This window comes from Stylophora pistillata, chromosome 13, assembly GCF_964205215.1.
Source record: "Stylophora pistillata chromosome 13, jaStyPist1.2, whole genome shotgun sequence".
Lineage (NCBI taxonomy): Eukaryota > Metazoa > Cnidaria > Anthozoa > Scleractinia > Pocilloporidae > Stylophora > Stylophora pistillata.
In genome coordinates this window covers 1,262,355-1,288,150 of record NC_142531.1, presented here as the reverse complement: position 1 = coordinate 1,288,150, position 25,796 = coordinate 1,262,355, and the positions used below count along the sequence as shown (strand labels likewise).

The following is a 25,796-nucleotide window of genomic DNA, read 5'->3' as shown; positions in this document are numbered from 1 at the left end:
GAGAGATCTTTATTTATCCCTTGTTGAAGATTCACTCGATTATCTAGAATTTCCTTTGTTAAAAATCAATTTTTTTTCAATACTCCAGTTACTTATTTTCTAAAGTATTTTCGTGCCAAATTTGGTGAAATTCTAATGAGTAGTTCTCAAGTAATAGGCATATTTCTGAGAAAGCAATTTTCCATTCAATCGCAATTCTTTTACTTACTACGCATGCGCTGCATTTAACTGGGTTCTCTCGGTGATGACGAAAAAGCTGAGAATTACTGGGTTCTTTGTACCGTTAACTTTTCTAACATGTCTTTTTAATAAAAGATTTAAGCCCTCAATACACTGTGCCAACTATAGAGAAAAATAGCACTGATAGTGCAGATAGGTGTTGAGTAAATAAAACAACCGCTCTATCGACGGCATGTTTGTTTTTTGCAATCCTTTTCGTCAGCAAAAATGCGCGCAAAAACTGTGCTCAGCCACCTGAAGTAGGTTTCCTATTATAGTAACTTTTGCTCTGTAGGGAGGATTATTCATAATTACAGTACTCTAGGGAGCCACCTTAAAGCAACAGAATAGTTTTGAAATTGGATTGCATATGGATGCCACCTCTATAATACCTCACTAAACGATTCCTCCTTCTAACTGGGTCAGTATAATGAAGATAGAAACTAAACATGATTTCATCAGTTACTTTAGCAGTGTGTACATGACCATTATCTGCACTTTCCAGTGGTTTATTATTTGATGAATTTTTTTTCAAGGAGTATTTTATTATGAATTTTGCATGTTTTTCTCAGTTTGAGTTTCACAAAGGAATGTCCATAATAGATTCTTTGACTAAATTTTTAAGAAGGAAAGTTGTGATAGATCAGATGTGATTTCTCAAGAAACTCAGGATGTGAAAGAAGAGTAACTATTCTTATTGGTTGTAACTTTGTCCTCCAGTCCAAGGGTGTCTGAGACTCGCCAAACTTTTTCACTTCCTCTGGATTGTAGAGGTGCTTTCCTTCTTGTGTCACCTTGACATTCACCATCAAAAGTAGTCAAACAATATTTTATTGCACACTAACTTGTGTGAATAAATGTTTTCATTTTTTTTTTGCACTGTTTACCCAAGGAGGCATATTGAACAACTGGATTGCTTTTTTATTCCAGTGCAAATGACATATTCAGTAAGTATGTTTTCAAACCCTGAAGATGATATTGAAGTGTGCTTTATTTAATTTTCTCCAGTTTGAAACTGGCATAATTTAGAACAAAGGGAAAGTTACTTTGCCTTCCTTAACTTTACCTAAATGTTTTACAGATATGTAGGGTTAACCTTGAACTTTCAAAGCATGCTATTTTCTCAGTACATCATGTAGTTTCCTGTGATGGTTTTCTTTGCGTATTAAGTATGAGTTCTACTGAGCAATTTGTCAAGAAACCAGTCACCAAGTATGATGGCTATTGGTGAGAACAACAATCTCCTAACTGGGGGTAATGAATAGCAACTGGTTCTGTCAATGGTTGTTAAAACTCATGACACAATGATATTTTATTTTAATAAATAATGAAAGTTATCTTGCAAACTACTAGGTACATGTAACTAATCCAACTGCTCAAAGATGTCCATTTTATATGTCTAAATTTTTGGCAAGTATAATCCAAATTTATTTTCAGTTAATAGCTGCAATTTAAATCTAGATGTACACTTCTGAAGTAGCTTGAGCGATGCTCTAGTGAGCTTCCAGTGTAAACTATGACGAGGTATAGTGTTTGTTGTTGAAGGGCAAGCTCTATCCTCCACTGTTTTGGTATTTCAACCCATTTTTTGTAACTCTCACAATTAGTTTTCACTCAAAACATGCCAATCAAGGGTTTATGATTGAAAAAACGCGTTGTTGGTCAGCAACATTCTCGCTGTTTGAAACAACGATGAGCTCAGTAGCAGAAGTTCAGGCGGAAAACCATTAATACCACGTCAGTAACCATCACCGAAACAAGGTCCACAAGTTCAAAAAAATTTCGTTGATGAATCTTGGGTGTTATCAAGAGCATAAACCTACAAACATGTCAGCAGAATTTGATAAACTGAATGGAGTCTAAAGGAAACGATTCATTTCAGACGTTAAACTTATTCAAACTCGAGCTCCTTTCAGTGCCTGTAGAGCTTTAAAAAATTGTATTTTTGGCTGTAAATGCACTTACGGGTCTGCAACTTTCACCAAGAGGAAACCTTGGCATTCTCAAGTAGTGGCTGTAAAAGTTCAGCTTCAAAAAACTCTAAAAAATATATATCATCGGGAAAAAGAGTCTTATTTGATATTTTTCTCGTAAATTAGTTACCTCGAACATATCTTTTTCTCTGACATAACGAGTCAACGATCACCTTAAGAAACCAAAAAACTCGGGGCTTCCTCGGTAAACGAACGTCAAACAAAGGTTGGAAACTGTCCTTACACTTAACTGTGTAGTGAACAAGAATAAGTCAGATCTGCTGGCAAACAGCCCCGATGAATAGTAAAAGTCATAACATTCTGTTGGGTTTATATCATTCACTATGACGTTAGATTTTCATCTGTCGTTTGTCATATTGAGTAAAAACATAACCAAAGTAAATTGCGCGTTCTGATTGGTCAATTCAGCCTCCACCATTTTCCTATGTGTGTAAGCTGCTTACGCGAGCAAATGCAAAGAGTAGTTTTCCGCGCGCGCTTGTTTTTCCTAGTCATGTAAGATTCGTTAAATAAAAGAAAACTCTTTTGCTACAATGTATCGATGTTATATTATAAAACTAGGGGTAATCGGAGCTTAGGCGAGTGCGTTCGATGTTTGTAGGGGTACAGCTAGCAGTTGAGGGGGAAGGGTGGATGGTTCGCGCGATAGAGAAATGTTACTGAATATTTGAACGTAACGGTTGCATACAGAGAAACCTCTACCTAACCTGTGCATCATTATGAAAAGGTTGTGAACGGTAGTGATATTGTATGCTTCGTTTTAAGTGCCTGAATTTGAGAAGACAGTGGCTAGAGTGTGTCAGGCGTGTAAATAAAACTTTTTGTTTTACTGCTGCAACAGATGTTTTACAGAGCTAAGTTGCTGAAGGCTGATTGGCGCTTTTATAAACCGGATTTTTAATAGCAGTTCTTCGGATAATTTTCCAGTTAATTTTTAAGAGCATCCAATCATCAACTTGTTGACAAAATGAATGAAAGTGAATTTACTATTTAAGCTTTGCAGTGTGAATTCAAATTTCGCACTGACTTTAGGCTATTTTAACCCAGCTTTGAAAAACCTGGGTCAGGTATTGTTAAAAAGCAAACAGTTGACAACTTGTTAGATGTAATCATTAATTCTATTTATTGGGAATTTCAAAAGTAAACAATCACTGAAAATTACGATAAAATGAAACTGTTACTTGCAAGTCTTTACAGCTTGAGTATTAGACCCAACACTACTTTTTCGTGCTGAACGCTGGGACACAATAAATTGTGTTTGAACAGGAACATGTATATGCTGGCGAGAAATTAGCGGACAATAAAGTTAATTTTTGAATTAACAGGAAATCACGTCTAACATTCAATAGAATATAGTGACCATTTTGGAACTAAACTGAAGTGAACATGAACATTCTAAATTGGAAAAAAGCATTTTTGCAAGGGAATCATTTATCGAAGCCTTAAGTGGAATGTGTATGCGACTCCCCTCTTTAACTTTTTCAGTATTTTGGTTTAGGTTGTTGATTTCAGTGACTTGAGTGCCGCTACGTGTTTTTCCGGTTCCGTAAATATCACAAGTCGTGATGAAATGGCAACGCCGAGCTTCACATCTCGGTAGATTTACTTTGGGATTTACTTTGTGGCACAACTGCCACCGAGCTACACAACTCGGTAGATTTACTTTGTGGGACAACGGCCGCCGAGCTAAACAACCCGGTTTGATGCAGGCGCCAGGAGTCGCACACATTTTCCAAAGACAGTGACGAACCATGCTTAATCCAAACTAAAATTTTACTGAGCGTGTTTTACTTACCGACTTCAGTAGACCTTCGGCAATCTTTTAGACTTTCTTTTGAAGGATGAGATGAATGAACGCAGAGGACGCAAATCACCACGTGAGTTAGTTAGTCAAAGTGAGGCAAAACGTAAGCAAGCGCCTCAAAGCGAGGCAAATGTGTGTCGACGACGACGAACCAAGGCAATCTCGAAAAAAACCTCCCTTATAAGTTGCACAGGACATCCAATAATGCACGGAACTCCCATCACAAATTAGGGGTTGCGTTCGAGGTACAAGAACGCAACAAATGGTAAACGCTGCAGTGTACACAATTGAGTTATGGATGCACTTAGAAAGTTTGCTAAGTCAAGAAGCTAGAGTCGCTCTCGGCTATCGCCTCGCGCAACTCTTGCGCTTCTTTCGTGCTTAGGAACCTCCCGCGTCGGAGGTATAAAACGAATGGTGAACACTACAGTGCACACTATTGAGTTGTGGATGCACCTGGGTCCCCCATCGCTTTACGGTTGCGTGAGAACTGCTTCCATCAGCGACGGTCGTGTCTTTTCTTCAAGACTCCCAAGCGGCTGCTGCTGTCATTAACTATTTTTTGATCCTGTTCAGGGACACTGGGTCGAATTAGTTGTCACGTGATCACATAAGCTCCTGCTTTACTTTTCAGTTGTTGTTGTTAATTACCAAGAGATTATCAACAGTTAATCTTTTATTCGTTGTTTTTCTCGTTACGAAGCCTCACAAACTTGTAAGTACTTAAATAAACTCCAAACTCGTCTTTTGTAACAAAACATTTAATTTGTTTCGTTTTTTCTTGTCTGTTTTCAGTGTAATCGTTGGTTTAATAGTCCTAAGGAGATCTTTTCACATCTGCTACTCAAGTACTGAGTTGTTTCTGAGTTTATTCACTGGCCATTGTTGCAAGCGACTATCTATGGCGAGGATGTCTTATGACGACCAGAAGTACCGTTACTTCCAAGTACTGATTTTAATTGTGCTGGTTGTAACTCCAACAGTCAGCGGATCACAAAGCTATTATAAGCCATATTCAGTGGATAGGCAATGGCTCCGCGACAGCTTTGAAATGATAAAAATAGTGATCAGTACAGGGTCACCTGACGTTGCAAAGTCTCCAGAGGGAGGTCATTTCGTTGTGTCTCTGTGGCTACTATACTTGACTTATCAAGATTACGAACAGACTGTGATCTTGGAGGAAAAAAGCCAGAAGCAACATTGGCATAAGTTCCAAGAGTTAGAGGATAAGGCAGACTGGCTGCTACAATTCTTCTCAAAGCCAAATGGCATTGACTGTGACACATCGGACCCGAAGATGGTGAAAGGAACGGAAGTGCTGAATTCTCGCTTCGAGCAGTTTATTGAGGAACTACTAAACGACATCACCCAAAGTCGATTAATCAAAACCCGGGCCATTTTTGCCAGTATTGGTGCGTCAGTGTTATGTGTTGTTTCCGTCTTAACTTCCGGTCCTTGGGGAGGAGCTTTAACATGTGTTCCCGCTATTGGAACTGTTGCTCTTGGAATCAGGTCTTTTCTTGCTCAGGACGCAATCTACGAAAACCTGAACCAGTTCTGGGAGGACGCGAGTAAGCGAGGTGGAGATTTGGCCAAGCTCCTAACTTGTCTTCAATTGAAGAGAGAAGATAAGGTAGGAAGAAATTAATTGCTAGTCACTCTCTAGGGCAAAAAGGTGAAGAGTGATGTTTCATTTCATCTTTGTATCCATCAACTTATTCCCTCTCTCCTTGCAATTTTATTCTACCGTTTGTCTCTCTCTGTTGGAAAAGCAAATTTCATTTCTGGAGAGACGTTACTCAACTCGTCTTTACCTTTTCAGTGAGAAGTGTCAGTTTTCAGTCTCCCCGTTTAGGTTCATTTTGTAAATACACTGAAATGGAAACAAACTGTTTTTAATTAATCAATATAAACTCTCACTTTAACGCAGGACACCGAAATTCTTATGTTGTGAAGAACTACCAAGGGCCAAAAGGAAAACCTCGGTCTATGTATTTAATCAATATTTAAACAGGGACATCACATTTAGCATAGCTAGAGTAGTAGGCCTATGACGGGTTCTGGATCATTTTTCCTGAATTTACGTCAAATTATCATGAATATACGTTAATTTAACACTTTCATGACCCGTTTTATGCTCTCCCGTTAAAATATCGTGAATTCACTATAATTTATCACTTTCGGGAGATTCTTTAAGTATGTTTATGGCGTTCACGTTAAAATATAGTGAATTCACGATATTTTAGCACTTTCCACCATCTCGATTTGCCAAATCACGTCAAATAATCGTGAATTCACTATATTTTTGCACTTTTCCCATCATCTATTTGTGGTATTCACGTTAAATCATCGTGAATGCACGATAAAACGACGGCGTGCCATTTGCCTTTAAGTGTGTTGTGTGACGGCTTTGTGGTGCCCTATCGCATGTGTGTGTATTTTGTCCGGTAAAATGATTCGCTTGTCATCATCAGCGGATAGTGCAACCTTATTGATCTCTTCCATATACATCTCATGCTTTCGGCTCCGAAGCGTGTTCATCTTTCGTAGTTGTTTTCCACCACCAAATAAACATCTCTTGTAGTCATCGAAGTTGATGGTACGATCTACCACTCCTCCCTTCATTCCCTTACACTTCTTCACTTCTTCTTCATCACCAAACATTTTGTAGCTGTACAGCTTGGCCCTTAGACCGACAAACTCTTCAATGATCCTTCCACCTTTTTCATCCTTAAACATTCCAATCACCTTCTTGTTCACACCGGTCGGTATCCCAGAAGGATGCCCCTTTTTAATGTTGCTCGTGTCAAACAAACGGTCTACATCATCACTTATATCTTTGTAGAAATCTTCAGTCTGAATCTCATAACAAAGACTATCAGTGTCTGTGAAAAGAAGCTTTGATTTACCCTCTGGGTACTTAGGTTTGATGTAGTTGTAGTGAAAGTCGTACATCAATGTCTTACTAATATCGAGGATGCTCATCCCGAGATAGAGAGGCTTATTGAAAAGAATTTGTGTCTTCCCCATGTGTATTGCGCTGAGATCTTCAGAGAAGATGGTACAATGTTTGAAGTTGACCTTGTTTGTCAACTTCTTTGCCTTCTCTTCTCTGGTGACAAGTCTCACGTCAACGCGTTTTCGAATGTTTTCCATGGTTTTACCAAAGACAGCGTTGTTCATCAGCTTGTAGAAGTCTTTTTCAAAGTCATTCTTTGCTTTTGCTCTCAATTTTATGTTCTTATTGATGTACTTCTTCATCCAAGGACTCTCTTTGAACCTGATAATTCTATGAATCTTTCCGATCTCAATTCCAAGGCTCATGTATTTCTTCAACGCTTTGTGATGAATGATGTACTTTTTCTTTTCGTTTAACGTGCAGGTCAGCTTATGCACTTTCCCAATCAACAGATTTTCAGGAGCGGGTGCATACTCGTTGAAGTGATCGTGAAGCTCTTCTTTGACGCCTTTCAGGTCGACTTCGAGAATGCAGGGGAATTTCTTCCATTTTTCAAAGTCTTTCTCATCTACCCATTTAAACCCTCCCGTCGGCAGACGCTTAGGACGCTAACCTAGTAAAAATAAAGAGTTCAAACGATGGGCGCTCAGAGTTAAGCCTAGGACGCTAACCTAGTAAAAATAAAGAGTTCAAACGATGGGCGCTCAGAGTTAAAATAAAAAAAAAGTGAGACATCTTTTATAAAAAAAGCAAAAACCTCCCGGAGGAACATTGCACAAAGTAAAAAACTAAGTTCCTTCGGGAGGTTCTGGCGGCCGCCAGTTTTGTTTTGTGATGTATTTTTTTTCGTAAAAATTCTAAGTCTAAGTCTAGACTGTTTGATAAAAATTTGCATAAAACCGCAGACACCACAAAGCCGTCACACAACACACTTAAAGGCAAATGGCACGCCGTCGTTTTATCGTGCATTCACGATGATTTAACGTGAATACCACAAATAGATGATGGGAAAAGTGCAAAAATATAGTGAATTCACGATTATTTGACGTGATTTGGCAAATCGAGATGGTGGAAAGTGCTAAAATATCGTGAATTCACTATATTTTAACGTGAACGCCATAAACATACTTAAAGAATCTCCCGAAAGTGATAAATTATAGTGAATTCACGATATTTTAACGAGAGAGCATAAAACGGGTCATGAAAGTGTTAAATTAACGTATATTCATGATAATTTGACGTAAATTCAGGAAAAATGAGCCAGAACCCGTCATAGGCCTACTACTAGCTAGTTTAAAGAGAGCCCTGAAAAGTATATCGATTTGTCTATGTAACCTTTTAAGTTAAGCGTATGCTTAGACTGATTTAATCTACCAGTGATAAGATGGATGTCTTGAGCCTCATGGTCGAAGGGCAATAAGCTTGGTTATGATTTCTTCTCTGTAAAGTCATAAGTTATAGTCGTAAGTTGTACAAGTCGCGCCTGAGTAGATATTCAATGTAACTACGCACTAAGACCTAGAAATTCAAATATCCGCGGCACTTCAACTGTCAGGTTTAAGAACTTGATCTTATACAAATACGCTATGTGCATTGCACGTGACTAGTTTTGTGGTAGATGCTTGTTAGTTGCTAAAGCAATAAAATTTTTTCTTACATGTATACTTGTGTAAATGTTTTATTATTCTTTGATGGCCGGACCTGTAATTCATTTATTTATACTGCAAGAGGTCTTAATAAACCAAACATCTATCTGTCGTGAAGCATTTACACGCTTAAAATATTAACTTCCTCGTTTATTATATTATTGTTTTCCAGTAAATTGTGATTTCGTTACCGTTAAAGTAGAATGTAACAGAAAGCGTTGCGGCATAGAATAATCAAAACAATGATGTATCTTATCAGGTATTTTGAGAGGATAAGGAACTTAATGCCCACGAATCGTTGTAGGACGCGAGTAAGCCTTGATCCCCACACGGGATTACGTATCTGGTTGTAGATTTCCTTAGCTAATAAATGTAGCGATTTTTGTGACCTTAAGTCATAATAGAATAGATAGGGTTGATCGTAGAACGGAACGTGTAATGTTGAAATGTCGAAAATAAAGCCCTAATCAAGTGAAAGTATACTGTCCAAGATTACTTGACTAGCGCGTGCGGGAATTCTCCGTAACATTATTATTGACAGGGTTAAATTAGAATCAACCAAAAGAGCATTTTTTTTTATAAAGGGGCCGACAATGATCATCTAGGAATCTAGTTCTAGTATTCCTATCTCTTTTCATATATAGGTTCTTAGATTGTGTATGTGGCTTCCCCCCCCGCAGGACCCATGTTGATAGCAGTTTTTTTATAACTGAATTGGTCATCCTGCATAAATATGTTAATATTATTATTAATAAAAAGAAGTGTTTTGAATCAATCCATTTGGTCCAAGCCCCACAAAGACTGGTATGCAAGTCTATGAGGATTGTTCTAAGTGTACTATCACTGAAAGGGGACAAACATAAACTGTAAAAGTGTCTGCAAAGGTACAAAATTAATAAAAAATTAGCATTGACCAAATACCCGTGACCCTTAGACTTTTCGTATCTGAGCAAGGCAATGGTTTGTCAGTTTGTGGGATTGTTCTTAGTGTGCTACAGGTGAAGCAGGCTCGATTTCCGCCGCTCTCTCGAGTCCGGCCTTTTTCGTTGCTCTCCGAGAAGAGACGGCCGTGGGTTCGGGGAGGAGCGCGGGCTCCTGTTCCCCAACAGCGGCTGGTAATCGAGCCTACAGGCAAAGGGCACAATACAGACAGCAAAACCGTCTGAAAAGATATAGCTCAAAAATTAGCATCAATCCAATACCCCAAACTCATCAAGATTTTTGCTACGTGAGTAAATCTGTTTTCCAACTGGCAATTAAAGTTTTCAATCATAAATATATTTGAAACCTTGCCTTTCAAACGGGTAAGGTTCAATAACACCATACACAAGCTTAGTAGCAAAGGTTTGTTGTTTTCGTTGGAGCATGTGCAATGGACATTGAGCTATTTCTTAGAGTTACCAATGTGACAAAAAGAAAAAATTAAGGTAACGACAATCACGGGTTATCACAAGATAATGATCAAAAGAGTATCGTTCGTGATGCATCTTAAAATTACACAATTGCAATTAGTGATCTAGATAATACACCATTAGTTAATAAAATACACTCTAAAATAAAGTGAATGTATTGAAAAGCCGTCAGATCCTTGAAATGTTTTTAAATACCCTTTGTTACGGGTGCACATGCACTGCTTGCAAAACTTACAATTTTAACTGCAATTGATGAATTGATCGAATAATTAACTGACAATTAAAATTTATCAAAAAGTTGCGCCATATGGAACATACTTTAGAGCTTACAGTTGACCTTTCACGTCCGAACATCAGTATGCTTACTCTCCATACTGTTCTCTGTACATTTCACATTTAAATGGTGATTATTTCCTTTACTTTCATGACCTTAATGTTTGATTCGATAGTGGTAGAGTGAGGAGAAATTAGATGCTGGTCACCCTTTGGGAAGAGACTGGGCAGGGAAAGCAAGTCAGTAACAACCAAATAACCGCATAATCGCAAAAAGACAGTAGTCGCCTTGGCGAAATTTTCCCAGCTGAGGTAAAAACAAAAACACAAACAAGCAAAACAGAAAAAGTTATTAATGCAACAAGCAACCACGTGAATGATTGATGGAATGGTCAAGTCGTAATCACAGGATATCAACTCATTTATTCATTACACGTTTCAGTGACACAACAGAGTAGAGTTCCAGAGAAGCAAGTGAGGCAAGTCTTTTTAGTTCTGGTGGCTCGATGGTTGACGACTAACAACGATACTAGGAAATAGCCAGACCTGTCAAGTAAGAGTGAACCACAGATACGTGTCAGTTGGCGAATAACGAGGGCTAACATCACAATAGAGGTTTTGCACAGCAGCCATGTTGGATGGCAGGGACAATGAAAATATTTTGCATAAGAAAGAAAATTGTTTCCCATGGGTAAAATAATCTATTGTTCCTGCCATCCAACATGGCTGCTGTGCAAAACCTATATTGGTTTGAAAAGAAAGTCAAATTTCCTAACTTCAAATTGATCTTCCACGAGGCCCTCCGTAAAGAAGTCATCATATTAGAAGGGAATTTGGACTCGCGTAAGACATGAATTAAGAACAATACAAAAACGCTGCATTACCTCTTCAGAGGAAGTTCTGAAGGATACCACTTGTAAGCCTACGATGTGTGAGTCACCCATTGTAGACTGGCAGACCTTGCATACCTGAGGGATGTAGCAGATCTCGCTTTCTGGCACGAAAACAGAATTCACTCCTACAACCAAAATAGTTGAAAACTAGTCAGAAACTGTCAAATTTTACGCGAAATAAAAAGATAACTTTACAATACGGCAAGGAATTCCTGAGGTAAATTCGAGTGTTCTGATTGGTTCTTACTTGGTCATTATTTTTACCCTAAGGATCGTTTCCACGAAAACGGTCGTAAGCCGTATACATTTGTTCGCGAAAGCCAGGCAATTTAAAATCAGCAAGTTTGGTCCGATTGCCATATATCAACTTCCTTACTAGTTGGCTCGAGCCGTACTGGGGAATATAGGCCCTCGGTCGTTTTCGCTTGAAGTGAGAAGTGCAGGGAGCATCCACCCATCCACTGACCACACTGTGTTTCGCCCACGTTACGAAAATGAACAGAAACAAAACAAACGAAGACAAACCAGAAATCAAAATTACAAACAAAAAAATTTAAGGGCCAATCGTCTTAAAAACCCTTGCTGCGTCACATGTTTACTCCTTACGGAGTTCAAGGTTAAGAGTTAACAAACGTACCAAATTAATCGCACTTAAATAAATATATCTTACTAGACGTTTTGTGTAGTATCGCTGGGTACTATTACGAGTTGTGCCGTATTTTGAAATATCATTTCAGTGCGAGCCGGAATTTTGCGGATATTTATTTACGGGGAGTGCGCGACAGAAGTATGGGAAGCGGAACGAAATTGGCGCGTCGTCGTGTTGCTGCTTCTGTTTTCCTCAATAAATGAAGAAATTTCCTGATTTTCTAACTGTTTTTCTTCGTTCAATTCATCTAATAAACTTGGATCTAAATTTGCCAGCCATTCCGACTCTTCGTCGTCGGAAATATGATTCAAATTGTCCGCCATTTATTTTTTCGTAACTTCAACTTCGCTTGAGCGATGCGAGAAAACCTGTCTAACTGGTTCTCTGGAGTACAAATACCGCGCGATATTTGTACTCTACGGAGTGTAGTTGGATAATAAAGGAATACGTTATTCATCACCTGAAAAATTATCGTTGTTTGCATCTATCCGGTAACCCAGGTTGAAAATTTCAGAAGCCCCCTTGTCGATAACATTGATGCTTTTGTCATCGATGGTATGCAACGTCCGATAGGAACTTCGTAGCAATTCCGGAATATTTTGTGGAAAGGGTCTAACAACGACGCAGCCTACAAGGATCAAAAGATCAGTAGACAAAAATCAATTATGGTAAACTCCGTTTCCGAGCCTAACGGCCCACTGTCGCAACTCATTCTAGTTTTCGCCGCATGAAAACTAACCGTAATGTTATTTTCCCTGGAAGGCATAAAAAGTCCATCACAGGGTATCGCCGAGCATTTCATCAGGCAGGCTACTCTGACAAACCCCCGGTACTCATTTATGCTCATTTGTACTCATTCATACCCAAGGTGGAGAAAGACACTAAAAGGGTAAAGTGCCTTAACCCTTAAACCCTAGGAGTGACCAGCATCTTATTTCTCCTTACATTATCACCCCTGAATCGCACAGTAAGGTCAGGAGAATAAGGAAATGATCAATAACTATAGATCCTCTTGATTGTTAAACAAATTCTCCTTGTCAGTACCATAGGAAAATCTATAGAGAACAGTATAGTAAATATGCATACCGAACTTACACACTGATCTTAAGAACGTAAAGGTTAAACAAGAACACAAGACAAAACTCGGCCTGGGTTGACAACCGGTTACAAAAAGTATTCGTACCTACTATACCAAATATATGGCTTATCTATACGGGTAGGAATGCTTGAGAACATACTTTGTTGCACAACAGCACTATTGACTCACCTGAAACAAGGCTGCTTCCACAACGAGCACAACATACTATTTGGCTGCCACCTTTTACCTCTGGTTTTTCCTTATTTAGAATGAAATAATTAAAAAATATGTACACCGTTGGTGTTTGGTATAAACGGAGGCATGGGACTTGACTGTCAGAACTTTTTAAGAACCCTCGCAAATAAGCTTTCGAACAAGAATAATGAGCCCTATGCCAGCGTCATTTCCTGGCTACGAATACAACTTTCATTTGCCATATTAAGAACTGTACACAGATGCGTAAGAGGTTCCAGAGTTCCGTTTAAATAACGCGAGGTCGCAGAAGACTTCACCCTCGCTGTAGCTGGTCTATATCTGCACTCATAATTTTTCGGTCTTTATTATTTTAATAGTTTTTCCTATTTAGTAATGCTAAATTTTTTCTTTTCTCATATATTGTAATCAGTCCTCTATCGTGAACATTAATATCGATTCTTTTAAAAATTTGTAAATAATTAGATATATGGTTTAAAATTGTAAATAATTGCTATCATTATCATTAAACGAAGCAGGCCAATTTTTATCATAATTTTTGTAAATACTTTTAGTGATTATAGTGAATAATGGTTTTACTAAAATATCGAAATAATAATACTAATAATAACAATGGATGACTTATTTCCTGAAACAAAATGATGAAATTTTCTTTACCGTCGTGGTTCCAGGTCTAAATTGTACTCAAGATGAAGATGAAAATCTAACCTTACTATGACTTAATCACGACCGAAGGTTGAATTCGAAATTTACTAGGATTAACAAGGCTTTTGAAACAGTGATTATATGATAGGTCTCTAAAATAATACGAATTATGCTATAAACAACAGGGCACCACTGACGGGCAATTTTACTCCGGGAATAAACGAGCTCCGTTTGAGGCAGGTGACAATCAACATAATTCCCGTCCCCCCGTGAAGATAAAGTGTCATTCATACCTCGCATGCTTCTTTCTGTTCCTTCCAAGTGTTACCGGTACCATTTGAAGATCGTCTAAGCCTCGAGCTCTTTCTTCGTCCCTGTCGAACGTTACTCGGTATCTCAGATTTACACTCTTTTCTATTGGCACTTTTCCCCTCACCTTCATTTGAGTTGACACTGCCGTTTGCCAACTCGGACTTACGCTGAGGGAAATTCGTTTCAACTTCGTCTAAGAAGTCGCGTGGCTTACTCTCTTCATTTGCCTTGCAAGGCTTTTCCTCTTCAACGAAGCCTTGGCTTACCAATTCTCCAAAATCATTGGTTTCATTTGACATACTAATTGAAGTTTTGCTTAGATTGGTGGGTCCATTTCCCACAGGTTTGACATAATTCAATACATGACAGGATGAATTCATGTTCGAAGAGTTTACATTTGTCCTCTTTTCCCCTTTAACAGGTTTAAATGCGTCAAATTCCTGCTTAACCGGTGAAGGCGAAGGACTGGACTGAGGTGTAGCAAACAGAACAGGAGAGTAGGACAACTGTTCATTTGTGGGGTTTCCATTGGCATGATTCACCCTAACTTCCCCACCCGACGCCTGGTTGCCAATTTTCTTGTGTTCATTGATCTCATAATGCTTACTTGATGAAATATTTACGCCATTTATCGGTTTAAGATCAGAAACCGATGTCATTCCATTGAAGACGTGCCTCTCGCTCTTGCCTTGACCAACAGTTTCCCGCTTGAACTGCGCAAGTTTTGAGGCAGCTCTCTCAACACTGAGAGTTACGCCATGAGAAGTGGCTTCAGGGAAGACTGAGGGGGTCAAATTGGACGCAGGCATGAACCCAACGAGTTGATTTCCTTGATTATTAACAGACGATGTTTGCTTGACATATGGTTTAGTACTAGTGTGTTGAATGGGAGTTCTCTTGGGATCAAGCAGTGGAGAAAGGCTGTGGTCCTCCAGTGGTTTTGTACGAGAATAAATCCCCTGCTCTTTAGCTGGAGTCTCCACAGTGCTTCTGCTCAACTGGCTGAGTGAGCTCGGGCTGCTACTAGAAGGGCATGGATCTAGTTTACGCGCAGTTGCAAATTCTTTCAAGGACGACATAGCCTCATTAAAGTTGTTGAACTTTGCGATTCTCTTTCGGACCCATTTGGAGATCCCTAAATGAATGATTACATTTCGTCAGGTAAAACCAAGCAGACCTCCAAAGTCAGCGTTGTTCACAGATTTTTGCGATTGAATTAACTCAGAAAAACGTTTATGTTCTTACCGTTAGTATACTTTGGAGACTTGTTAAACCGTTCATCTATCAATAGAATAGCTCCCCAGTCTTGCCTGTGAAAAATCAAATTGTTACTAATCAGGCCGCTTAAGAGGACGCACATCGTCATAGGGGACTAAATTTTGAGTCCTGGTCTCTACTACTTCACTCAAAAACTGATTAGCTGATTGTTAAAGTTTCATTCCGGCGCTTGCCTGCCACTGTAAGCATGCCCCCTTTTTTGGCCTTTCCCACTAACTGATAGCCCGGCGCAGCATAGCTAGGTGTAATTAAGTTGTGGACTGCCGAAAACGAAGTAGTCTACTAACAATTACGTAACAAATAGGCATGCGATCTCTGTCACAGCCTTTTTGTAACAGTTAGTTACCGGCCAACCATTACGACTTTACAGTAGTTTAGTTTGCTGACCTGTTTTTTTTTTTTTTGCTTTTTTTGTTTTGTTTTAAATTTTAAGCAGTTCTAACAAAATAAGATATACTCACTTGTGGCGAATGCATCTTCCTAGAGCCTGAAAAAAGCATTAAGACACGAAGACATTTTCACAACAAACGTTAACTCGAAAAACATTTTCGATATGTGAATAGAATATAACTTTTTTATGGCTCTACTTTCTTAAGTAAGATAACGAGATCATTACTCCACGTACAATAAAGTAATTTTTCAGTTGCATAGCCTCGCAGAAAAAAGTAATAACAAGGTATAGGCATATGATTCGAGCCCCAATCGGCTGATTATGTCGTGCCCTTGGGTAAGACTCCTAAATTCTTTACCCTCACGGTGCCCGTCACTACAAAGGAGAATATGTGCTTACAGACAAACTGCCCGGAAAAGGAGGGGGGGGGGAGGGTAATCTTCTTGACGGACAGATACCCCGTCTAGAAAAACGTAACAGTAATCACGGCTCTGCAGACACGGCCTTCTGGCTCGTTAGCTTACTTTATCTTTCGTCGTGCGTACAACTAAATGTCCCATGTGAGGCTAACCTGGTTTAATGCTCTGTAGGCTTGGATCTCATACCACTCACTTCCTGTTAGCAGTCCTCGGCTGGCTGAATATTGCGTATTGTATTTTCGTTTGAGTTCCACCTTCAAACACAAATGAAAAAAAAATCCGCTTTGTAAAGGGTGGAGGACTCAATAATTTCAAGATAAAAATCATAGTACTAATAAATAATATTTCAATAGGCTCAAAACTAATCGCTACAGTGAACTAGGGGTTTCACGATTGGCTCAATATCAGCAGTTTGATCTAAGCACTGCGAGGAGAGTATGCGCGTCAAGCCCATTAGTTCCTTTTTGTGAAAAAATCCAAGTGCATTGTTTTCATTTCATGTTCATGGACTCTACTTGCCTTTTTTTCCGACATAAATCACTTGTAAACTGCAGAGGTAGTCCATGACATTTTACTAACTTCATTTGTACTTATAGTTTTATAGTTGACATCACAAGATTGGAGTACCGTCTAATTACCTGGACATCTTTCACATTTGGAAAAGGAATTCCAATCTGCATAAGAAAGAAATGAGAGAGAAAACGTTCATTAAGCATCAAGCGAGGTTAGTACTTACTTTACTTAAAGTCCTCTTCTGATCCTTTCTCTAGAGTGATTTCCAATTGAATGTCGAAAATAATTCGGGTTTGCCTCGGTACCTAGTTATTTCGTATTCAAGGACGTTTGGCACTCAGACGATTCGTGCCCAATCTCACGAAATACCTCACGTGCGAGCGGTAGTTCGTAGAATAAAGCGAGTAAGAGACAAGTTAATTCTAGCTGGGTACCAATTGACTGAGTAGGAAACGTCTAAGTACGAAAAGACTATTAAGCCTATACCCCAATCAAACCAGCAAAACATGTTTAGTTATAAATCGGGTTCAACTGAATGAAAATCAGAAACAGAGAACTGAAAAAACTGAATTTTCCATAGGATTCAAGTAATCGCTGACTTGTATTTTCGATTTGTTACATTTAAATCGAAAAACATCGGCTTAAGCAGTGTTCCGAACTGAGAATTTATGTTCTGTGTTACTTCATTTTCAGTTTGTGTAAGGCGTTGCGTATTGAGTGGGTGGACACTGGGTTCAAATGAGTGGAGACTGTGTGCGAGTTTATGACGTATTGCAAAAACGTAAGCTCGACGTTCGGGGGTCAAGATGGTCGGAATGAAATGTAATGTCAAAGTTTTTCGTTTATTTTCAAGCAGCTTCTAGAGATAAGAGAAATTTAAACCGTGTATATATCATAGTCGGTTATTAGCCTCAATCCGCTTTGCGAAAGAAAGAAAACTTGTTCCACCTTCTAAACCAATCAGTTAGAAGAGATCTGGGCTCCAACAACTACATGACGTATAGGTAATCGCATGGGCCGAGTAAATTTAAGAATTAATATCACGCGTGTTTTCGGAAGTTGCTGAAATTTGCCGAGTCGCGCAGCGACGAGGGCAATTTCTGCAACTTCCGAAAACACAAGTGATATTAATCCTTAATTTTACGAGGAACCCGGTGATTACTTGTTTATAATATTAGGGGCAAAATGTTTTCTTACTGATCTCGCGCAAAACGGGACGCCATTGTTACAAAACAAACAGAAATTTCTTTACCTTGGCAGCCGTTGCTAAGCGATTTTCAGCCAATCATTTCCAAGTAATTTTGCCCGGGGCAATTACAAAAATTAAGAAAAAATGCCCTCTGCCTTGACCAATCACAATTCAGTAATTTTGCCCCTTATATGATAAATAATTTTATTACATCGCTGGCAGCACCCGTGGGCAATATGAAACGAATTCTGTGTTCCAATTAGCTACCTCAGTGGCTAAGATGGGCCCATCTCGCCCGCTCGGGAATGCCTGCTTTGATCCCGCGCGAAAAAACCTTGGGTGGAGCGGACTTACAAAGTTGGTAATTTTTTGACAACGTCGGCGATGGAGTCGCAAAAAGGGGCAGAAGACAGTCAAAACAAAGAGAACATAAACGACTCTCGTTGGTTTATCGTGCTACAATCACTGTTGGCTTTCTTTCCCGGTTCTCGAGATAAACAAGTCATTCTTGATTCAAAGAGAATATAAACTGCAGTATAAAATGTCTTCTTGATTCCTAATAAAGCGAAATCTTTTTGCTATATAATATATTATTAATTGACCAAGTTTGTTCGTTCAAGATGGCTGGATATTAGCTTGGTTTTTTTTTTTTTTTTTTTGCATTTTTATGGACCTCGAGTTGGTCTCGGTCCATAAAAACGCGAAAAAATAACTCGGTCACTTGGTCAATAGAGCATATATAATTCCCTTCTGACAGACTTCCTAGCTAAAAAAACACCTGTTTTCCCTTTTTGTTTTTGTTTTTTGGCTGACTTTGCTGTGAAAAACCTCTGGGTTGTATCAATCTTCAAAATCTTTCAATGGAAAATGCTACTTTTTCAAGTGGTTAAACACGATTGAAACACACAATGTATCAGACAAACTGATCTTACCGATCTTAAGTTACATCACTGACAAGATGAACTAAAATTTGCATTTTGACAATCGTTTGACCGATATCGATTGCGCCCTATCAAATTCTATTCGAGCTTTCATCCGAGGCTTTTCTCCCATCAGCAAATTATCGATTCCTTTAAAATCCATCCATCGAAAAAGTTTAAAAGATCATCTTGGTTATGAAAAAATGTCTCTATTTGAAAAAAAAAAATTTCAAACAGGTAATACTATACTATGAGATAAGACAGCTCACTGTCTTATCTCATTAATCAAAATGGACTTTCTGGTCAGTCTAAAAATAACCGTCTCAACTTTAACATTCCACGTACACTAAAGAAGCCAGCTGCTCCTTCAGGGACGTGATCTGCATTTTAATTTTCCTACCCTCTGCTAGCTGTTTTCGTTTCTAGTTTTTACTCCACACGATGTCGTGGCACTGACAGAGTTCGAAGAGTTGATCATCTCCGTGGCTCCTCTGTAACCGATTCCATTGTCGCTGTATGGAAGGTCTAAAAACAAACTCGCCCTTGTTTCAAATTATTTGCTTACACTGTGGCCGTCGGATCTTGATGCAACGAATGAATCGAAAGAAGCGTTTTTGACCACTACGTGCTTAAACTAATTCGGCCACGAAGTGATCGTCAAACAAATTTTCACTGTTCCAATGGAAGGACTGAAAGAGTTTTTAACCCCTACACGCTTCAGTTTATTCGGCTACATCGTCGCAATCCTCTATGTTTTCGCAGGAGTTGTGTTTGTAGGGATCACAAGCAAGTTGAGACTTAATGAGAGGCGAACATTTCTTTGCGATTTCAGCGGCGCACAACAAGCCGACAAATCCTTTCTTCAGGCGCAGTGCTTTGACAAGTATGAGCAACATTACAATTCTCCGTTGCCACTTTACGTATTTGTTCTGTTAAATTTTGCTGCGGTGATTGTGGTTTGCCTTGTTTACAGTTGGTGCTGCGTGAAATCTCGCGTGGAAAAGCTACAAGCGGCGATAAAACCAGACGCAGAAAACCCTCGTCCACGGCCGAGAATCGAAACTCGTCGTGTTTTTTACATGTATTTCCTTCATCTCGTCGTAAGACTGTTGTTAGGGGTCGTTTTCACGGTGTTGCAAAACTTTGTGTTTTATTCTGGCGGATTTCAAGTCCCATTCGTCTGCATTTTATCCCAAGGTTTGGAGTCATCGAATACCACAACAGGCGGTTCGTCAAAAAGCGAACCAACCACAAATTGTCACAACTCCGTTGCGTCTGAAAAGAGCAAGTGCGCACAGATGGTCCTTGTGGTTAATGTCATACTTGTACTTCTAGTCTTCGGGGAAATTGTTTATCTCGTGTTGCAAGCATTTCGGAAAAGCAAATTCGCGTCTGATTCAGAATTTTGCGCAAATTACTTCTTTCATCAAAGCGTAACAGCTCTGACACCAGCTGGATTTCGGCAATGCATGAAGAGGCGAATTCTACAAGAGACAGAATTTCTGGAGCCACTCATTCACTGCGGCAAAGAACACGCAAATGAGCGGGTAACTTTGGATGACATATTCCTTGATGTGATCATTTACACCGGAAGAGCAACTGACGAATTTCTAAGGGAATGCAAAAGGCATCTAATATACGACTTCTACTTGAAGCCTGAAAGTAAGAATGGATCTGTTGAGATCAAGACGCGGAGGGAGCTTTTCCTGGCTAACGAAGATGCAGACAACCCCCGGAAAATTCTTATCGTTGGTCGCCCCGGTATCGGGAAGTCGCTGCTCTGTCGAAAGTTGCTTCGGGATTGGAGCAAAGGGGAACTTTTCCGTGATGTTTCCGAGCGTTTTAAGTACGCCTTTATGTTCCAATTTCGATCATTCTATGCTGAAACGACAGAGAAGATTTCCCTTTGGCAATTGTTGAATCGCGCAGCTTATATGGAAGGACAAGTGGACCATGGCCTTTTCCAAGAGTTATTGGACAACCCCGAGGCAATCCTTCTTGTATTTGATGGCTTAGACGAATTTAAGGATCTGGGAAGCTGTACTGCGAACGAAGCCGCACAATTCGGTAATTCCCCTAACGAGGAAATGCCGGTATCAGCCTTGTTCGTAAAGTTACTGCAAGGCAAACTCCTCCCGGATGTAACAGTGATGACGAGTTGTAGGCCGACAGCACTGGAAAGCGTCGAGATCTCATATTTTGAGAGGACTGTGGAAATTATGGGATTTACGGAAGAGAAGGCTCACAAATACGTGAACAAATACTGCCAAGGAGACAGCCACACAGCAGCCAGAATATGGGAACATCTCAGCGGTAACCTACACCTGTTGTCTTTATGTTACATTCCAGTGAATTGCCGTATTTTTTGTTACTTTCTGAAAGAGTTAATAAAGCCATCTCCCCCTGACGTAGGAAGCGTCATTTTACCCACACGGCTGACGGACGTTTATCAAGGAGCCCTAAGATTGTTCGTCTTCACACATCATCCTGAATTTCGAGATAAACCATTTCGAGGAAATGAAAGCTTTTCAGATTCGGTTGAAAAGACTTTGTCTGATCTCGGATCGTTAGCAAGAAGAGGGATAGCGGAAGGACGGTTAATATTCGATAAGGAAGAAGTCGCAGAAATGACAAATTGTGGTTTGCTGACCCAATTACCTGACATAAGGTTGTCACCAGTAGAATTCAAACAGCGCTTCAGCTTCATCCATTTAACCTTACAAGAGTTTCTCGCGGCAAGGGAAATTTCGAAGATGGATCCGGCTGAACTGAAGATCTTTATCACTTTTAATGCTGAGGATCCAAAGTGGCAGCTGGTCATTCAATTCATTGCAGGATTGCTCCATGGGCAAAAGACGGAGGCTATCGAGAGCATTGTGTCTTGTCTTCATGATTCGCTGCTTTCAAAGTCGTCAAGCAGACCGTCGAGAAGGAAAGCATTACTCATGATGAACTGCTTGTACGAATACAATGACGAGGTCACAGTGAAGAGAGCAGCTTCAATGCTAAAGCAGAACCGGGATTTCCACGGATTCATTCAGTTATGGAAATGTAACGTTACGCCTGTCGATTGTACAGCAATTGTCTACTTCTTAAAGCACATCGAGCCACTAAACTACGTCCTCGAGCTGACTATCAATTCCTTGGGAGATGGCGGTTGTAAAGAACTTACAAAGCTGTTAAAAGAGGGAGGTCCAGTCAAACTCGTGATACCCGAGAACAAGATCGCCGATCAGGGCTTGATTGCACTGGTAGAAGCTATCAATACGGACAGTTGCAAACTCAAAAAGTTGAACCTTGTTTTGAATACCTCGATCACTCCAGAAGCGTTGGCTATTTTATGCCAGTCATTGAGAGAGAAGAGTTGTAAACTCACCCATTTGAATCTTGGAGGACTTCAGCTCACTGATTATGTATTAACACAACTTTGCGAATCACTCCAGCATGTGAACTGCTCATTGACCCACCTAAGGCTGGCCATTGAGGAGTTTTGGACTGACGCGCTTATACTGAAGCTCTGTGAAACACTTAAACATCCAAACTGCCAGCTAACCTCATTAGTCATTTCAGGCCACAAAATAACAAATCAAGGAGTATACTACTTCTGTGAAGCCCTTGAATGTGAACACTGTAAACTTACATCGCTTAACCTGACCAGCAACCGAATTACTGCTGTGGCGTTACCAAACTTGTACAAAGCAGTGAAACACCCGAATTGCAAACTCTCAACGTTACACATCATTTCGTGGAACATCAATAACCAAAGCAAAAAGAACATTGAAGATGTGCTCAAAGCTGCCCTTTCCGTAAGAAAACAAGTTCCTCAGGAACTAGAACCCTCTTCAAGTTTTAATGAAAAAAATCTTAAACTTGCGATTACTCATGCAGTCCACTTCTAATCCTTGTTATCAACATTTTCAAAGGGGAGGGGGGGGGGAGTAAGAAAAGGGGCGAAAAATCACTGAATCGTTGCAAGGCTTGTAGCTTCCCAGATGAGATTTGAATGTACCACAGGAAAGAGACAGTAGCAGACAAATACATGCATTTTCAAGGCAATCTTCCCATTTCTCACCGAAAGGTTACAGAAAACGAATTGTTGAACCAATTGTGAGGATGAATTTGTTTGAAATTTCACGCTAGATTTATCATTGATTTCCTGACTGACTGGTTGATGAATCCATCCAATATTTCAGAAAGTTGTTCTAAATTTCTCTGAGACTGAAAAAAATTGTCTTTTCTATATTTAGATCAGTTCAAATGGCCTTGTTTGAGGCCATTTCTTTCCAGAACTATACCACCACAAACTGTGTAAAGACTCTAGGAAGGACATCAGCAGTTTATTCGCCGATTCGCGGCTAAACGTCCAAGTTAAAGATGCAAAAATAAATTTTCAAGTCTAAAATCATATTTATAAAAAGCCACAGCACCTATCTGCGAAGGGGCCGCAGTGATGAAACTGATATAGTGATAATTAATACGGTGCAGTTATAGCTTCGCACATGTTGCGTTATTTAAGGTTTGGCGTTGAATAAGGGTAGTATCGCTCTGAGTGATCCGTCGTGGGGCCAGCCTCCCGCGTAATTATGCTGATAATATATAAGTATGGCTTAAATTTGATAAAGGAAGGCTTCTGAACACTTAGCGGTCGTACGAAGATTGTAGTATTGTAAATAGTTTCAATTAGACAACTGTCAATAAATTCTCTATTGTTATTCTACTTTCCATCTGGAAGTTTCCTGAAATCAGTCAAGGCCATATTCTGTTCTCGTCCATTACAAAAACTTTTCAAGGGCAATTAATCAAGTATTCTTACCGTAATTACCGCTCTGGCATTATTATCAGCAAAGTCGAGTCCTTCGCTCACTTTTCCCCGACAAACTGCTAAGAACAACCCTCCATCAACACATGACTCGTCATCAGAATCTACACAAAACACAAGTTACTAAGATTAATGGACAGACAAAATAAAATGATGGGTATTGTTCATCGGCGTCAATTTATTTCGCGAATATTCCGCACCCCCCTGATAACTTGAGACCTAGTACAGGTTGGTTGAAAAAATGTGGCGCGATTTATCCACAACAATCACAGAACAAGGTAAAGGAAAACCAACAATATTCCAGTGAACCAGTACACTAAACTAGTAACTGCTCTGTTTCGAGGAGACAGTTTTACACGGTTTGTTCTGGAGGATTTCAACCGTATCAAGAGGCACGAGAGGGTGCTGCATTTGAAACTATGGCCAGGCCATAAGAAATTGCGATACAAGGGCTGTGCTCTAGCAGCGCCCAGTGGCTCCTGGCGCCTTACTTTTGCTGTCGGGCGACAGGGGAATCTTACTATTTTCACGCAAAGCATATGCTGGTCACCCTCGATTTGATTCAGGGCACTGGGAACCCTTCAATTTTTCTTAGAACACAGCCTAGGATGCAGTGCAACACAAACTTGTATTTCAGTGAAAGCTTAGGTTCATTTCCCTCATAGATGTCGCATGTTTTAATCATAGAAATGTTTATTCTATGCGTAAATATAGATGGTAATTCAGAAGGAAAGAGCGACTCGCATTGTGGCCTATAGTAATCTGGTTTTTACGTCAGTCTCACTCTTCTGATAAAATCGTTTACATCTTTAAGAGACTACAACAGCAGAAAACTTGACCGAAGTTTTCTTGTTTTTTTTTTTTTTTTCAACCATCTACCAAGACTTTTCCTACCGTATACCAAAAAGAAAGAAGATGGCAAATATTTCCTACCGCAAATCACCAAAATTTCCAAATACGGTACTGCATAGAACTCACTCATTGCTTCTTTACGTCATTCAGTTCTCAATTACCATTCAAACATTTTTTGAACGTTTAAATGTAATGCGACTCTCCCATTTATGTGTCATAGTTCCCGAAGATTTTCGAATGCACAGGTAACCTTTTAATTCTTTTAAGGGGTACGTAGTGAAATTGGTTTAAACATGAGAGTTGTGTAATAAAAGGGAAGACCGAAATTCAAGCGAAGGACAAGACAGCGCAAGATATTCCTTACTAAACCGAACGAAAACAAGAGAATGGACAATTAAGGGCGAGTGTTATGAACTAACCCCACGGAAACTTTGGAGGAGTCTCGTTTAATGAAAACAGCTTTCCAACGGAACGAGGCTTTCATAAAACATACGAAAACTAGAAGCAAAACTATTACAACAAAACATTGAAAACAGAGTTTCGCTTCTACTACTGTGCGTGCAAACGGCTGCCCCTTGAGAGAAGAAGTCGTTGTGTCGTGATTGTTTCACACCACTAAATATGCAAAACAGGACTCGATCACGGTTGGAACAAGAAGACAGTTTGACCACAACTGGTCTGAAGACAGCCTCGCTTCTCCTTTTCATGCTGGTTGGCACCTTCTGAAACGGTCGTGTTATTTACACTGTATTGGTTGTCGATGTAATACGCCCAGCGTTGAACCATTTCGTAGCAAGCCTAAGCTTTGCAGACCTCGCTAGTTGCCTTCTAGTAATACCTTTTGTTCTCGTTTCACTGGCATCTGGTGAATGGATTTTCGGCTAAATTTTCTGCGCTTTGCATGCCACACTTGGTGAATACTTCGCCCAGGCAGCATGCCTCAGTGTCGGCGCCATGGTGTACGAGAGATACCAAGCGATTTATCGCAAGCGTTTTCCCACTTTATCGAGAAAGAACACCTACATTCTGCTGTGCTTCGCCTGGACTTCTCCAATTCCTTTCTCCGCAGCCATGCTTCGTCATCATTTCGATTACACCGCACACGCTGGTATGTGTTTCCTTGCCACTCAGCACTGGAATGCTGTTAACATTGTAACAGAAATCGCCATCGCAGCTTTTATAGTCCTTCTTGTCCTGTTCTCGTTTCGGAAAATTCTGTCTTTGATTCTTCCCCTTCGACGACGAGTCAGCTCCGGCCTGCTCTCAAACGAGGAAAGATAACCATGGCTGCGCATGTTCACTCGGCTTGGACGCTGAT

The 25,796-nt window shown here is 39.8% G+C and overlaps 3 protein-coding genes across 3 annotated transcripts in view; 2 read left to right on the top strand and 1 right to left on the bottom strand.

Annotated features, from left to right (window-relative positions):
- Positions 1 to 4,918: 4,918 nt before the first annotated feature.
- LOC148717221 (uncharacterized) lies at positions 4,919 to 9,102 on the top strand. Its single transcript, XM_088742224.1, has 2 exons — positions 4,919 to 5,650; positions 5,948 to 9,102. The coding sequence occupies exons 1-2, from the start codon at positions 4,919 to 4,921 to the stop codon at positions 5,969 to 5,971; spliced, it is 756 nt and encodes a 251-aa protein (XP_088598350.1). The 3' UTR covers positions 5,972 to 9,102.
- A 1,608-nt stretch (positions 9,103 to 10,710) lies between these two features.
- Positions 10,711 to 25,796, bottom strand: part of LOC111345412 (Fanconi anemia group J protein homolog) — a 34,883-nt gene continuing 19,797 nt past the window's right edge. Inside the window, exons 26-35 of the mRNA XM_088742220.1 lie at positions 23,621 to 23,730; positions 16,824 to 16,859; positions 16,338 to 16,439; positions 15,837 to 15,862; positions 15,343 to 15,407; positions 14,079 to 15,232; positions 13,117 to 13,186; positions 12,310 to 12,477; positions 11,192 to 11,325; positions 10,711 to 10,853 (exon numbers count right to left, since the gene is read on the bottom strand). Coding sequence (XP_088598346.1) covers positions 10,797 to 10,853; positions 11,192 to 11,325; positions 12,310 to 12,477; positions 13,117 to 13,186; positions 14,079 to 15,232; positions 15,343 to 15,407; positions 15,837 to 15,862; positions 16,338 to 16,439; positions 16,824 to 16,859; positions 23,621 to 23,730 — 1,922 coding nt within the window. The 3' untranslated portion in view covers positions 10,711 to 10,796. The remainder of the gene's footprint in view (positions 10,854 to 11,191; positions 11,326 to 12,309; positions 12,478 to 13,116; positions 13,187 to 14,078; positions 15,233 to 15,342; positions 15,408 to 15,836; positions 15,863 to 16,337; positions 16,440 to 16,823; positions 16,860 to 23,620; positions 23,731 to 25,796) is intronic.
- LOC148717220 (uncharacterized) lies at positions 19,150 to 23,793 on the top strand. Its single transcript, XM_088742221.1, has one exon. It carries the CDS (start codon positions 19,488 to 19,490, stop codon positions 22,704 to 22,706), a length of 3,219 nt encoding a protein of 1,072 aa, XP_088598347.1. The 5' UTR covers positions 19,150 to 19,487; the 3' UTR covers positions 22,707 to 23,793.